Source organism: Ochotona curzoniae, unplaced genomic scaffold, assembly GCF_017591425.1.
Source record: "Ochotona curzoniae isolate NIBS_2020 unplaced genomic scaffold, NIBS_Ocur_1.0 patch153, whole genome shotgun sequence".
NCBI lineage: Eukaryota > Metazoa > Chordata > Mammalia > Lagomorpha > Ochotonidae > Ochotona > Ochotona curzoniae.
The window spans coordinates 95,778-113,013 of record NW_024466699.1 but is presented as its reverse complement, the minus strand read 5'-3'; the positions used below and the strand labels follow the sequence as shown (position 1 = coordinate 113,013).

Genomic DNA, 17,236 nt, shown 5'->3' with positions numbered 1-17,236 from the left:
AATCTTAAGAGTATTAATCTCTCAAATTGAGAAAAGTAGTCTGTTCTATAATTGTGAAATATAATGATAAAGTGTTTCTTCCCCAGTGTTTACGTCTTTATATCTAGAATTTGCAATTAAAACTGAAATGCAGCCAGCCTTGGAAGTGCATCATGCTTTACTGCATAGGTCAGCCAAGGAATCTAAAAGGAAATGACAAACAACTTAGCAGTCTTTTCTGTGTCTGATAATACGGCTGCATTATTCCTTATGCTGATTGTAACCAGCAACTTTGGAAGAACGGCACAATATACGTCCTTGGCAAATGGCCATGCAGTTCTAGAATGAGGAAATAGTGAGCACAGCAGCCTATTTATTAGAAACAGACAAATGGAGATGAAGGTCAAAGTGCAAGAACAGTTTTCAAATTTGGAGAAAAAGAGATTGTAGTCTACTGAACACTTCAGTCACAGTGGAGATAAGATCCGCAGTCCAGCAAAATGACTTCTAACCTCTTGGTGCAGAGTATCTGCTCACAACAGATATTCAAAAATACAATTTTTTAACATAAAGAAATCCAAACCAAGGCCTTAAAAAGAAGCAGACTCTAATCCCAATTACAGTATCAAACACCATGCCAGGAACCCTTATAATCAAGAAAGCTTTATTTTCCAAAATAATAATTTTAAAAACACAAAAAAAACACACATTAAAGGGACACACCATCTGGAACACCTTCTGTTTAGAGTTATTCAGAGCAAAAATGCTCTGTGTGTAAAACAGTATTGCAATACTTTTCTGTCTAAAGACACACTATAAATATTAAAAAAAAAAAAACATGTATACTGAAATATTTATCTAAACAGGGGCTCCATGCAGTGATTAGCTACGAACTTTTCTTTCAAGGAACATTTACATAGTTTTGCATCTTATGAAACATACAGTTTAGCAAGGTTGACAAGGACAAGGAAAAAGCTGTGAAATTAAATTCACCTGATTCAGTTATGATTTACAATACTGTATCAAGCTCTTGCTAGCAAATGTTAAAACTTATGGTTGGTTAGTTTTTCTCTTTCAATTATTTTCACTATTTTTGCCATCAAAATGAGTAACCAGAAGCTGTTTTATTTCCCAAGGCCACAGTTTCATCTGTCATTGACAAATCTACCACAATCAATTTTACTTTATAGTCATTATCTCCCATGGGGATTAACATTAAAAGAGATAGAAAAGAACAATGCAATGACCTTTTTCCATTTTAACATTGTGTTTCATCTCTTCAGCAATCACAGGTAACACTAACTGGTGACTCTTGGGTCCTGGGGAAGCAGAGTGAATTTCCCACTTAAGTAGATGACATTTCTTACCCCATCCATCCAGAAACTCAGCAGTCATCCTTATCTCCTGCATCCCAAAGCATATGAAAACCATCTGACTGCTACACCATTCAACACCCCATACCAGATCCAGGAAGATCCCAACACACAGCACCCGTCGATACCTCACTTTTTTACAAGATTAAATTTGACGGATCCTGTCCCTTTCAAGGTCTCTGTTTTGCACCATCAGCTTCTCCTTTTTTACCCCTCTTCTCCAACAAACCATAATCTTACACAAATTCAAATTACTCACAAACTGTACAACTCCTCCCTTCCTAAGTTAATCGTCTTACTTCACCAGTTCCATTAACCTTAACAGACTGTCCTCACAAGTTTTAAACCGGTCCGCTATCTGCTATCACTTCCACTAGCCTCCAAATAATCAGATTGACTTTATACTATTCATGCATCCTCAGTCCTTGGCAGTGCTTAATACTCTTCACTATTCTCTTGTTCTTACAATACAATCCTTGCCACTTAGTTCTTGCCAATTCCATTAAACAAAAACTTAAACAATGGAACCACAAGTTCATACCAGAGCTAAAACAAACAAACAAACAAACAAACAAAACTCCCCATGGTACAGTGGCATTGTAATCATTAAAATGCCATAGAGAAATATATTGCTCATGTGTTTGTGGTCATTGTGGTGTATAAAAGAATTTATTGTATAAAATATTGTCTAAAACTACAGAACACACAATTATGTATACTACCTAATCCTTGTTAATGACAATACGTAACTATATGATTGATGTACACATTTAAATTCAATCCCCCAAACACCACAGCAGTTAGGGAGTGGCCAAGGCTGAAGCTGGGATCTGGTACTTCAATCTAGGCCAGATGTAAGTGTCAGAGACCTAACACCACATCTGATTCTGCTTCCTTCTAATGTCCTTAAGATGAAGGATGAAAAGAAAGATGATGCCCAGGTGTTTGTGTCCCTGCCTCTTTCGTAGGAGACCTAGCTGGAGTTCCTAGCTTCTGGCTTTCACATAGGCCTGCCACAGATGTTGTAAGCATTTTAGGGATCACTCAACTAATGGAAGACATATTCCCCCCACTGTCACTCAGCTTTTTAAATAAATAAATCAAAAATGCTTCCAAATGATTGGTTACTTGCACAGATATACAAAGATTTTTAAATTATCACTGGAAACATGAAGAATCTGTGACTATTATCTTGGAATTCTCTTAGTGTTCCATTTTTCAATTAATTCAGAGACCACGGTTTTACAAATGGATCTTATCATGTAACTCCCATAAACTAGTAATGACAAAATAACAAAAACATTTATTCTTCTGGCTTCCATATCTTGCATTCATAACGGAGTGTACTCCATACAGCACACATTAAACATTAACTCATCAAACTGATTAGGTTTGATACATGTCTGCTACATTGCAATTAACCTTCATCCCATTGGCCAAATCCACTTAGATTTAAAAGGGTAGGAAAATAAATCTTAAACTATAATAACCTGATACAATAATTCAAAGTGATACATGTAGTGAAGTCAACATCAAAATGATAGCTGCTTATCTGTTTACAAATACAAGCTCTGTGAGCGCAGATGCCAAATCTGTATTATTGAACACTGCCCTCCTGCCTTGGACAAATGACTGTCAAATTGTATTCTTGTTTCGATTTAATTCTACTGTACTATCTACACATAAGACTATTTCTGAACATATAATTAATAATACTCTTCACATCAGAGTGAATATATCACCTGGTATTAAAAATCAAAATCAAAGGTATCATTAACCATCATCATCCCAGGAATAAGTAAGCGAAAAGCCAAGTCCTAGCCATGCCTGGAAGTTACAAAACACACTCTGACATAAATGTCTAATCAGCAATATGCTAGCTGTGTGGGGCTGCTGGTGTCCTCCCACGGAGGAGGAAGAAAGACAGGTTCAGTTAACTGTTGAAAGTCATTAACCTTGTCATGAGCAAGAAAAATTACCAGAGGGAAGGCTGATTTTGCTAAATTTTTTACACAGGGTTGGCAAATTATTTTTGCACTATAACAGTGGCTAAACATTTTGGATCAATGTTATTGGGGGGTTTGCCTTAAGCAAATAATGAGAAATTAAGGAAAAAAAACGGCAATTTGTTTAAGAAATAGTAATTGTTCCAAGAAACTCAAGCTATTTCTTTTCAGGTTTCTTTACTTAATCACACTCATATTTTCTTTCCATTTGTTTTTGTTTGTGAAGACTTCTTTATTTAAAAGGCAGCTTACACAGAGGCAGATGAAGAGAGACGGGAAGAGCCTCCATCCACTAGTTTACTCCCCAGATAAACCCCAAAGTCAGAGGCAAGCCAGCCCACAGCCAAGCACCAGGAGCACCACCTGGGTCCCCCCCGTGTTTGGCAGATCCCAGACACCTGAGAATTATCCTCATCTCACAGACCTTTACACACCCGAAGTCCCGGGGCTGCTATATCCTCAAATCTCTTTTCCATCCTTACCCTTTATTTTGGTAAACCCACCCAGTGCTGTAGCCAAATCACCACCATGAACTAAAATTATGTCTCCAGGTGTAACTACTTCATGCCATGCTTCTCTATGTACCCCCCAGCTCCATTTTGCCATTCAACAGACATCTCCTAGCTGCCACTGCTAAAGCACGACTCTTGATCTACTGCCTGAAACCTATTAATATCTTGCCTCTGTTATCCCTGTTGTTAGTTATCTTCCCTTAGTGGGGGGAGGGGGGAAGAAAAGCACAATCACATATTGTTCAGACTCTGAACTTGAGGGTTATCCTTGGTCCTCACACTCATCTGACCCATCAGCATACTCGGCGACCTCTACTTCCACAACGTGCCTATCGCTCATCAACCCTAGAGTCTTGGGGAAATCATCTTTCTCCTGGTCTCTGTAGCATCATCTTATCTAGACCCTCACTTTCTCCCTTACTTCTCCAAAGCTTATACAACTGGAGTCACACCATGCCTTTAAAAACAGATAAAATCACTCCACGTCCTAGCTCTTTGCGCAGCGTCCCATCACACGTTGTGAACAGAATTAAAATCTCCTCACATACTGAACTTTAGGCTTCTTTATGATCTGGACTGAAGATATTTATTGCTAAATTATTTCTTCCAATTCTCTGATTTTTTTTTCAGACCTCCCAAGCCACAGCCTTGCAGACCAACAATCTTGTAAGGTTTTCAGGAACACTATCCACATACAAGTGTCTTCCCTGAATCAGCTCTCTCATCACAGCCTCTCAGATTGCCCTCGCTAGCATGGAATCCTATTCGCAACCTGTTTTCCCTGCATATTTTTCTTCTTGGTATTTAAAACTGATAGACATAATACTGCATAACTATTTTGTGTCTTCTTAGGTTGTTTCTCTCACTAGTGTTCATACTTCCTGCGGATAGCAACATTGTCTATGTATTCACTGCTTTAAACTTCAACACCTGAAAACAATCCTCCATGCAGGGTAGGTCATTCACAACAGTTACTGAGAAACTAAATAAATGGAGAAAAACTGAATTCTAGTGATAGAATTTCCATATTTATACACAATTCAGGATTTTATATGTATCATATGTCTCCAATGAAAATACATTTACAATTAACAAACTGCTTCAAAAATACATAAATATGTATGTTCCCTAGGAACCTGGGTTCTCAGAAAACTAAAAATCTGAGCACAATGAGGAATTCATGCAAGAACGTAAAAAGTACAAACTTCATTGGCGGACTCTTTCTGACATATATTTTACACACATGATTCAGTAGATTCCCAACAGGTTTGACAGTAATGGTTTCTTTCCCGATCAGACACTGAAAATAGCCCAATCTCCACAATTGTTAAAATAAAAAGAGCAAAAAGGCACATACCGGCCTTTTTCCACCAAGAGTAAGACATCCAATTTATCTCCATTTTGAACCATTGTGCTGATTGCTAGGGAAGGACAACAAAAAATGAAAGCATAAGTACATGTGTAAAAAATACTAATCTAAAACACACATAATTAATACTATAGCTAATTATTAATATTACATGGTCCCAAGTTATAGAGTAAGCCATAATTTAGTGTAGAAGCTACCAGTACTGCACCTATGAAGAAATGCATCCCTAAGAGAGAAGCTTCTTACTTAACTCTTGAAGTCTTCTTAAGTGCATCCTGTCTTCCTGAACTTCTGGATTCTGAAGGCAAAAATGCAAATTGCATTTGTCCATAGCAAACCAGCCTTTTCTCCACTGATCCAGTGCCTGGCAGTCTTTGTAGAAGAGCTGGCCAATCAAGTCGTAGTCAGTTTCTGTTAAGTTTTCAGCAACAAAGGGAACAAAATGCTGTTAAAACAAATACAGAAAAGTAATATAGACAGTGAAAATAGGAAATCCCTTCCCTGACAACAGACCTGAGGAAAGGCGAAACAATTATCTTGGTCGCCCCAATTGAAAACAACTTGCTCCGTGTCTCAAAGCTAACCAGTAGGAAAGCATCTAGAAATGGCAGCATCTTAAACCATGTTTCTGCCTCCATGGAAGCTGAGACATGAAGATTTTCTCTTACATTTGTGGCCTTTTCAAAAACATCAACATTCACTGTTTTCTCCATTTACATGTTTTACATATTTTTACAGATTATTTTCCCTTCCCCTTTGAATTTACATACAAAAGTTTATACAAAATCAGCAACCCTGAAAATAATTTCATTAGCAAATGATTGGCTTAGTTCAAGGAATGATTTTTCCAAGATCACCGATTGATTAAAGCTATAGAAAGGTATCAATTAACCTCCTGTGAGCATAACCTATGAACACCCAATGAACAGACATTTAGAGCACTAGATGAAATGTTCATGGAACCCTGAAGCTCAACCTCAGACTCTAAGAATCCTTTCTGGGTTTCAGATAATAAGATAACATTTAAGTACCTTGGATATAGCCTCTGTCCACCTTCTTTGAGCTTGAGATGTTTCAGCTCCAAATAAAAACACACGCTCAGAGGGTAGGTAGATCTCAAAAATAAAGACAGGCCTGTAGCATGCATGAATAAATAGACACCATCAACCATTGTACCTGGTTCTCACCGAACAGCATACAGGTGACATTTTTTTTAAAGATTTATTTATTTTTATTGCAAAGTCAGATACACAAAGGAGGACATGCAGAGAGGAAGATCTTCCATCTGATGATTCACTTCCCAGGTGGTCACAATGGCCAGAACTAAGCCAATTCTGCAGCCAGGAGCCAGGAGCTTCTTCTGGGTCTCCCAAGCGGGTGCAGGGTCCCAAGGGTTTGGGCTGTCCTCGACTGCTTTCCCAGGCCACAAGCAGGGAGCTGGATGGGAAACAGGGCTGCTGGGACTAGAACCAGCACCCATATGGGATCCTGACGGTGCAGGGATCCTTTAGCTGCTAGGCTACTTCTCCAGACCCACAGGTGACATTTTTAATTAAATTTCTTTTTAAAAGAGAAAAAACCATAAACTCAACCTCCTCATCCATCCTAATACCATTAAATGGGAAAAAAAATGTGAACTCAACCTCCTCACCCTTCCTAACACCACTTTGCTGATGGGTCTGGATTGTTCACAGTGATTCAGATGACTCACTGGATGACCCTGCCGATGCCCTGGATGGTCTTTAGCCGGCTGATATGGCACAGGGTTCCACTGGTGTCCTCTGTCCTCTCCAGACCATTCTGCCTTGACTAATACCTAAAAGGAAATCTATCCAAAGAACAAGTAGCCCTCTTCTGTTCTTAGCCAAAAATTATCTTCTGTCATGCCCCCCAACTTCATCGCTTGTTCCACAAACACAATTAGAGTGATACCCCATGTCCTGACATCGGTCCTGTTTTGTGGAATGTGTGTGCTATTATAATCTAAAAACATAAAATCTCAAAAGACCATCTCTGCTAACATTTGTAATATTTCATAAATAAATTTATATTTTTGGTTGTATTATATGTTGATATGAATAAATGTCAATTCTCTTTAGGTTCCAATTTATTTCTCAATTTAGCAACTTAAATATGCAGTGCATTTATTTCAAAATTTTATATTCTGCCATATTAAAGTGACTACTCATTAGAATAGCACTATTGTGTTTAAAGTAAATCAACTAACAACCTTGTTCATACCAAAGAACAACTGCATTTGCTAGTCACTTTGGCTTGTATATATTCTGTGTAACGTTATGTAAATATATAGCTTTGCAATAAAAATTTCATTAAAATGTTATGATCTTACAAAGCTAGTTTTTCAGATTTAATACTTATACTACTTTTCATTAAATATAACACAAAACATGATAGGAAACTTTCAGACCAATGATCTTAGTCTGTGTCCTAAAGTCCTAAAATTTAGTGAATTATTAAGTCAAATTAAGTCAAACACGCTACATAAATAACACTTTCTGCTTTCTAAGGATTATTGTATTTATATCAAGAAAAAGTTTCAGAGAAAGAGCAAGTGAAGAGAGATGGTCACAATGGCTGCAGCCAGGGCAAACCGAAGCATAGAGCCAGTAACTTTTTCTTCCATGTGGGTGCAGGAAGCCAAATTTTTTGCTGCATTCTCGGGCACACTGGCAGGGATCTGGGTTAGAACTGGGGTAGAGAGAACTCAGATCACCCATGACGTCACAGTTGGTGGCAGCAGTTTTATCCCTATGTCACAAGCCACAACATGGACCTCCCCAACATCCCACTTCATTTCTCAAGTAATTCTTTCAGAGCATTAAAAATTTCAGCAAAAGGCCCGGCACGGTAGCCAAGCGGCTGAAGTCATCAACTTGCATTTGCCAGGTTCATTCCCGCTTCCCATCCAGCTCCCTGCCTGTGGCCTGGGAAAGCAGTCGAGGACGGCCCAAAGCTTTGGGACCCTGTACCCGTGTGGAAGACCCAGAAGAGGCTCTGGATTCCTGGCACAGCTCCAGCCATTGTGGCTTCTTAGAGAGTGAATCAGTGGACAGAGCATCTTACTCTGTCTCTCCATCTCTCTGTATTTCCATCTTTGCAACATATTTTTTTAAATTTCCAGCACAGATTCTTAAGAAATTTAGCATTTCTATATGTCATTGAATTTGCTTAATATTTCATTTCATTGTGAACAATTCATCACTGAATATTTCCCATTTTCATCTATTTTACTCATGATACTCAGATGAATTCAACAATTGTCATTCATCCACTATTTAAAGTAATGAATACATACTGTAAAAGAACTATTATGATAAAGAGAATACTATAAAGTTTCTTATGATTAAATGCAAATATTAGATATATACCTCATTTATTTCATTTTCCTACTTTTTGTGAATTTTCCTAAAGAACTTTCAGAAGCAATTAAAGAAATAAAATGACAACAAAGTCCTTTTTACCTAGTGTGCCAATTATCTGAAAACATCTTGCATTTTGTGCTAATGACAGACTTACCCAGTATTTAAATAGAAGTCTTCTTTGTGTATAGCCAGGCAAATCACCTCACTGATATTAACGGTGCCATTAGGTGTGGTAGATTTATCATTTTCATAGTAACTCAAGAAGCCTCCTTCCAAAACACACCACTTCTTACTTATCTCTATAAATTTAGAGCAAAACAAATAACAGATGAGCCATAACATAAATCCATTTTAAAAAGTATAGTTTGAAATAGTAGCTGCACACAAATAAATGCATTCCATTGTAATGAGCCTGTTACCGTCACATGGGAAATAAAGGTGTAACACTTTCTGCTTTAAAAAATTTTGCAACCTAACAAAAAAAGAATGTACAAGGCAAAAATGACTGTGATCTTGATAGCCAGAGGATCCACGAACCACTTGTTGCAAATGAACTCTGAAATTATAAAACTGATGTCTGTAAGAAGGATTAGGAAGAAAAAACATTTGTGTTTGGAAGAAGACAAGGGGCAGCAGCTGATCACAGGTGGGTATCCCAAAGAAGGAATTGCCACCTGCACTGTTCTGAATGGCTTGGTCAGGGAATATTAAACTCCTCTGGCTTAGGAAGCAGTTCCCAAAGCTTACAGGTCACGTCAGATCATCTCTCATCGTAAATAAAGTTAGTTATGGAGAACACCAACACACACACTCATCAAGTGGCAGCTTTGCCTCTGAAACGAGACAGACCATCTGGGCCCCAAAATCCATATTGACTGTTAACTGGTTTTCAAAACCTGCCGATTCTTGTTGAGTAAACAGATGATGTTGAGCTTTTGAAAATGGTCCTGGTAGTAAAATGACATCAGATTTTAAGTTCTTGCACTTTTCTTACCAAGGCAAACAGATGTGACAGCACAAGGCCATAGGCCTCTGTTGACAGAGGTTTAAGCGAGAGATTTTGAGACTAGCGATTATGAAGGACCAGGAAACACAAGGACACGTGTGTTTTCAGGAAATTAAGCACACTCATGATTACAAGAAGTAAAGAGAACTCACTAATCACGGTTATCATTTTTAGCTTCGATTACAAGATGGACAATGATACTCATTATGTACAAAAATCTGCTAAAGGCAAGTGCCCTGCAATAACAGCTTTTATTAGCAACAATGAATCAGAGAGTAAAAATCCAATTCAAGTATGCACTAAGAAGCCAAGGAAAGGTCTTGATAACCACAATGACTTCAGGATGAAGGTGGCAGTTCAAAATATATCGTAACTAAATGTAACGTCTCAAAAACCTTAAAACTACAGCAAGTGATAAATAGAGAGGTGTCCAAGTGAACTACAAAGCAAGCAAGAAGAGAACAAGTATAAAATAGAGTAGAAATAGAGTGTTCATTTTTGTTTTTAAGAATACAAGTTTTGAAAGTTGGAGGCAGAGAGATAAAGGTAAAGACAGAGACATCTTACATCTGCTGGCTCATTCCCCAGAAGGCCACAACAGCCAACAATGGGGCACAGAGAATCCAGGAGCTCCACTGAAATGTTCCACATGGGTGCAGGGGGAACAAGCATTTAAGCCATATTCCAGTGCTTTTGCACTGGGAATGGGATCAGCCTGGGATCAAACAGGTGCCCAAATGGGATGCCAGCATTACAGGTTTTATTAACTTCACTACAACACAGGCCCCCTCTATAAACAACATTAAATATAGCAAGCTATCCAATAAAACGATTGTGGAGAAAAACACCTGTGGGTCTTGATAATAAAGCAGCTGTCTGCTTTACTATAAGGGCAGTGCAAGATGCCAGGCTACAGCGTTTTGAAGATTACATAAAAAGTAAAAGGAGAATCCACTCAGAACAGAGAGCCAAACCTTATAATGAAAGAATGGCTATCACATGCTCCAGTGCAGAAATGAGCCAGCACAAGGTAAACAGCAGACAAGGAAAAACGCATATGTGTTTGAATATTGGTGTGTGTATACATACATACACACTAAGAATGAGGATAAAAGTCACTTCGAATAGTTAAGGTTTGAGCTAGCTGGGCAAAAGATACAAGACAATTCTTTGCACTGTTGTATTTTTCTATAAGTCTCAAATGAAGTATGGATAGTTTTTAAAAAAAATCGTAAGAAACAATATGTTAAACTGCTCCTTAAATTCTCTTTCATCACATCATCAGAACCTTAGGATAGGGAGGTCTTCAAATCACAGTGTCCAGGAGAGATGTTCAACAGGAGGAAACTCTAACAAACATACATACACTATGAAAAATAGATCACCACGTGAAGTGCGAAGTCAACGCCAAGAGGCAAACAGCACAAAGAAATCTTTTATTGGTCTTAGAAAAGGAGAGTTTAAAATCACAATAATCTTCCTAAAAGAAGAAGACAAAACCTCCAGAATTGTCAACACACACAAGTTCACCATTGGTACAGATGAGGGTTCTGTCTGTCCTCACTGGTGGCTTGTAATCCCATGCGAGGCAATAGGTGTCTGGAACTATAACCATCGGGCAGTACGCGCAGGAGACCGGCAGTTTCAAGGACAAAAGCCACCCTCAGAGAGGAAACGTCAGAAAAATCTTTACAGCAAGAAACAGCTTTAAAACAGTCCATTATGACTGGGAAGGCATGCCTCTAAAACAGCAAAGAGTGTATGCAGAGCCACAAGCATTTCCTGATTCTGAGAAAGAACAGCGTGAGCAAAGTCACAGAAGGCGAAATCCAAACTCCTATTTGGACAGATAAGATTACACACCAAGTGGGGAAATGGTACACAAGACGGCAGGTTCATGACAGAGGCCAGGCCTCCAGGGCCTCACATGACAGGTGTTCCAGAGTTTGTGCCTCTTTCAGTAGACAAGTGGGAGACATCTGAAAGTCCTAACAAACAGTGCCAAATGAATGATGCATAAAATAAATGTGGATGCAGAATCTAATTATGCAAATTCTAATGGGAAACAAATGACAGAGGTGCACACAAACTCATTTTAAGTTAGAAATATGGGCTTGAGGAGATTTAGTTCTGTCATATTATCATTTCTATAACCATTTATTAGCTTTAGTTTCATAAGTGAAACGGGCCAGAGGTCGGACAAGGTAGGCACAGATATTACCCTTGAGGATTTATAGCAGCACAGCTGTGATGGGAAATCTTGACATTTCTATTGATTTGGGAAGCAATGAAAAGCTTTGGCAAAATTATCCTGGATGATATCTGTCTGCTTAGGCCAATTTAGACGTGAACTCTTGACTCTGACTTTAAAAAATGTCAATAGCCCCTGTGCGACCCTCTGTGCAGCACAAGTCTTACTGTTAATCAGTTACTGCATGATGTCCACCGCAGTAAAAGTGGGGCATGCAATGGATACCTCTCAGGACTCGGGCTTTCAATAGGCAAGACCTTGGGTGCACTGGCAGAAGGGTTATTCATTTCTTCTTACTCAATTTTAAAAAAATCATTAGCATAAAAAGCACAGTTTTCATCCATCTCATAGATATAATTCTAACATAAACATACTTCCTTCTCCTATTCTCCTTTCCTCAATCCCCTCCTTTAGTTTTTCTCTAATTTCTGCAAAAGCATAATTATAATTTACTTTAATCACAGGCTTATGCACCACTAACCGTAATATTCACCAAGCTAAAAGGAAAAAGACCACTGTTCCATGGCAGTATAAACAAGGAATTAAAGACAAATTGCAAGATACTACTTTGGTTTTTACACATTGTTTGTAAGATATATATATATTTATTTATTTATTTATTTAAAAGATGTATTTGTTTTTATTGGAAAATCAGATATATGGAGAGGAGGAGAGATAGAGAAGAAAATTTTTCATCCATTGATTCACTCCCCATGTGGCCACAGCGGCTAGAGTCAAGCTGATCTGAAACCAGGAGCCCAGAGCCTCTTCTGGGTGTCCCACATGGGTGCAGGGTCCCATCCTTGACTGCCTTCCCAGGCCACAGGTATGGAGCAGGGCTGCTGGGACATGAACCAGCGCCCATATGGGATCCCAGCACATGAAGGGTGAGGACTTTAGTCAGTAGGCTACTGCACTGGGCCTGTATTCTACATTAACTACCATGTGAATGAAAACATGTAATATTTGTCTGTTTTGACTGGCTTACTTCACTAAGTATAATGGCTTTTGGAAGGAAAACTGTAGGATTTACATAAGCATAAGTAAAGAACACCAGAAGTGATGTGCACCAATATGATTATGGAATCATATCAACATCCAAACATATTAGCATGGTTTTCAGAAACAGCCTACTGGACAACACAAACTCAAAGACCATCTAGAAGCCCAGAGGCAGCCATGTTATATAACAGCCACACTTATTGCCACTCCTCTTCCTTTTCTTTCCATTTTTGCATAATGCACAATTCTCCACATTTTATTGGAAGACCATATCAAAACAATCTATTATGATGCCACTTCCCTATAGCCATTCCTACAGCACAGAACATTTAATTAACCTTCACAAAGTCATACAACGACTTAGCATCAAAGCAAGTGGCAGAACCCAAGGCAGCTGGGGTCTAGATGTTATAACTGTTAATTTAGGAAGATACACAGTGTATGTCCATGAATTTTAAATGTTGAGCCACCGATGTCCTTTTAAGAGAAACATATTAGGACACAGAAGTCACACTTTCCAATACATGGTATATAATACACTGAATGTAGTTAATGGAAAGATAGTTTTACAAAGCCAAAAAACAGGGCCCGGCATGGTGGCGCAGTGGTTAAGGTCCTCGCCTTGCACGGCTGGGATCCCATATGGGCGCCAGTTCTATCCTGGCAGCCCTGCTTCCCTTCCAGCTCCCTGCCTGTGGCCCGGGAAAGCAGTCAAAGACAGCCCAAAGCTTTGGGACCCTGCACCCGCGTGGGAGACCAGGAAGAGGCTCCTGGCTTCGGACCGGCATAGCATCAGCCATTGTGCTCACTTGGGGAGTGAATCATCGGATGGAAGATCTTCCTCTGTCTCTCCTCTCTGTATATCCACCTTTCCAATAAAAAAATAATAAAAATAAAACAAAGCCAAAGAACTATTTTCTGATGAAGACTTTCCTTAATTGATCACATTCAATAGCCACTGAAAACAGGAGTACACTTTTGGAAAACATTTATACGAAAATAAGCTCAGAGCTGGCACAATGGCTCAATTGGCTAATCCCACATCTACAAATGCTGAAATCCCATACAGGCGCCAGTTTGTGTCCAAGCTGTTTCACTTCCCATCCAGCTCCCTGCCTGTGGCCTGGGAAAGCAGCAGAGGATGGCCCAAAGCCTTGTGACACTGCACCTACATAGGAGACCTAGAAGAAGCACCTGACTCCTGGCTTCAGATCAACCAAGCCTTGGCCATTGTGGCCGTTTGAGGAGTGAACCAGCAGATGGAGGCCTCTTCTCTCTATTAATCTGTCTTCCAAGTAAAAATAACAAAGCTTAAAAAAAATAAAAAGAATATAACCTTGGCTTTCCATAGAACAAAACTGTAAAAGATGCCTCAACATTTACCCATGACAGTAAGCACAAACAAGCCAAAGCAAAGCTTCTGATAAACCACATTAACCACTTTCTTTTTAAAAATCAAACACTGTGGGCACTGGATGGTAGCCTAGTGGCTAACCCTCACCTTGCACATGCCAGGATCACTTATGGGCATCAGTTCTAATCCTGGCAGCCCCACTTCCCATCCAGCTCCCTGTTGTAGCCTGAGAAAGCAGTCGAGGATGACGCAAAGGCTTTGGGACCCTGCACCCACATGGGAGACGCAGAAGAAGCTCCTGGAGCCTGGCTTCAGATCGGCGCAGCTCTGGCTGTTGCAACCACTTGGGGAGTAAATCAATAAATGGAAGACCTTCCTCTCTTTCTCTCCTCTCCATATATCTGACTTTGCAATAAAAATAAAATAAATCTAAAAAAAAAAAAAAGATCTGATGTTTCCTTGGGAGTAAGTAAATGTAAAACAACAAAGTTTGAAAAAAAAAAATCAAATGCCATGGAACAAAATACAGTTGTGCAGAAAAAGCAAAACAAAACCACGATGCTATCATTCAGCTCTGGCTTTAGGTTTAACAACAGCTATTACTCTTTCTCTTCATGACCACTAGATTGAGGAGAAAAAAGAAAAAATACAGATCAGTCTTGATAACCGGAGGCCAGAAGAACTTGAGATCCAGAGATCCTGAACTGATAAAAGAGCACGTGCATTTTCCTGCCCCTCTCCAGGTGTTTGCCTTTCAGAGGCAAAGGTTTCAACTGGACCCTAATCTCAGAACGTTCCCAACAATTCATCTTTCCCACAAAGCTTATGCTTTCCATTAGCAACACTACTAAGAATCCCGGACAGAGGATGGAAAACAGAGAAAACAAAATATTGCTTAACAGTTTAACATGTCATATTTCAATGGGATCTTTTATACAAGATATGCTGTGTGCTAATAACTGCATCATTAAAAATAATAATAATTTATTTGAGAGGCAATGTTACAGAGAGATAGAGAAGGAACACCCATGCAAGGGGAATGAGGGAGGGAGGGAGGGAGGGAGAGAGAGAGAGAGAGAGAGAGAGAGAGAGAATTTTACCCACTGCTTTACTTCCAGTATGGCCACACCAAAGGGTTGTATCAGAAGGAAGACAGCAACCAGGGTTTTCCTTGAGGTTTCCCACGTGGATGGCAGGGGGCCAACCACTGGGTCCATTGATGCTGAATTTCCAGGCTATCGGCAGTAAGGAGTCAAATCAGAAGTGGAGCATCCAGGATGTGAACTAGTTCTCACTAAAAAAAGTTAGTACTACAGGTGGTAGTTTAACATATTCTGCCAAAATACTGGCCACAAATGAATCACTTCATACCCAGATAAAAGCTGAAATATAATTGTGTAACTTGCATTTTCATACTGGTAGTAAAATGCATGAAGAAATGGCCATTCTGGGGCGTGCATGTTAACAGGTAAAGCTCCCATTTTTGACACTAACATACCCATATGGCAATGCCAGTTGCAGGACAGGCAGATCCACCACCAATCCAGTCTCCTACTTAGCCACCTGGGAAGGGAGCAGAAGATGGCCCAAGTACCTGGTTCCCTAACACCCGGTGCCTGAATCGAGTTCCTTGCTCCTGGCTTTAGCCTGGCCAGCCTCCGATGGTCACTTGAGGTGTAAATCAGAGGATGAATATTCATTCATTCGTTCATGCATTCAATCATTCTCTCTCTCTCTCTCTTGCTTTCAAAAAGACATACAGAGAGACAGAAACAGACATGCATTCAACAAATGGTGATCACAGGCGTACCATGTATTGGCATTGTTGTAGGCAGCATTCAATAGTCCAATATCAAACTGGCAAGTTTTCAGATTTTATAACCACAATTGTCTAAAAAATTTTTTAAGTGTTTATTTGCTCCAGAGAATATAAGAGGCTTTAAGAACACAATTTTGCTTTTCAAATGTCCTATTTGATCTTTTTAAAGTCAAGTGGCTTGAAACATGAGGCTAAGATCTCTCAGTGGTTACGGGACACATTCCAGAAAGCTTGTAAGAGCTCGCAGACAAGTATATTAACAGCTTTATCCAATTATTTTAATAACAGCTCTAGTGAATTCAAAGGTTATCTAGGTTCTGCCACCTTTCCTCTGATCAGTTATGTTTGAACTACTTACAGGTTAAACAGTGGCAAGAGCAACAAAAGATGAAAAAAAAAACATTCTCTCTAATATTTGTCATTTATTATCAGACACAGTAAAGGAAGAATAAAAACTTTTTTTTTTATGTGCTGAAAGAACCAGCCCATCTAAATTTAAAGGTAATACACATTGTCACTTTACTCTTTCGTAGCCAACAACACTTTGATCAAGCCTGAAGTGTTATCTTAACAATTAGAACACTAGCCATGTGTGAAATTCTGCTTCATGCTGAGTTTCTTCTTTTGCGATAAAGCTGGTTTAACATCAACTCGCCCGCAGACTTTGTGCGAAGATTACAATCATTGTTCATGCAGTCTCTAAAACAATGTCATGTACAGACAGCGTGGGCTCACCCAAGGGCTGTGACTCTTCGGGGAAATCTGACAGAGTTCATGCCAGTGCCATTTGGCTCTGGGGGTATACGGAGAAGACAAATAAAACTTTGATGATGAAGTAACCACTTCAAATGCACACGTATCACAGCTGATAACCTAGAGTTAGTTTTCTATCCTCCTGCTCTTTGATAAATTAACACTGCTAAATTCCACCAGTTAATGAATGAATGAATGCTAGGGCTACTGAGGTTCGTTAACCATCAGTGCACTCAGCAAATATCTCCTTCCTCCGTTGGAGCCGGACAGGTCTCACTGTCTTTTCCAGCAGTTACGTCACAACTTCCTACAAATGTACTACACTGGCCATGAAGTCTGTGTCTTGATTGTTTTTTTTCAAAGATTTATTTTTATTATTTTCTTATTGGAAAGGCGGATATACAGAGAGGAGAGACAGAGAGGAAGATC

General features: G+C 39.3%; 1 protein-coding gene across 3 annotated transcripts in view; it reads right to left on the bottom strand.

Annotated features, from left to right (window-relative positions):
- The window catches only part of LOC121166504 (arf-GAP with Rho-GAP domain, ANK repeat and PH domain-containing protein 2), a 172,104-nt gene that overhangs the window by 60,174 nt on the left and 94,694 nt on the right, over nucleotides 1-17,236 (bottom strand). For all 3 annotated transcript variants that reach the window (XM_040995670.1, XM_040995669.1, XM_040995671.1), the window contains exons 16-19: nucleotides 8,777-8,921; nucleotides 6,271-6,373; nucleotides 5,486-5,684; nucleotides 5,228-5,291 (exon numbers count right to left, since the gene is read on the bottom strand). In XM_040995670.1, coding sequence (XP_040851604.1) covers nucleotides 5,228-5,291; nucleotides 5,486-5,684; nucleotides 6,271-6,373; nucleotides 8,777-8,921 — 511 coding nt within the window. The remainder of the gene's footprint in view (nucleotides 1-5,227; nucleotides 5,292-5,485; nucleotides 5,685-6,270; nucleotides 6,374-8,776; nucleotides 8,922-17,236) is intronic.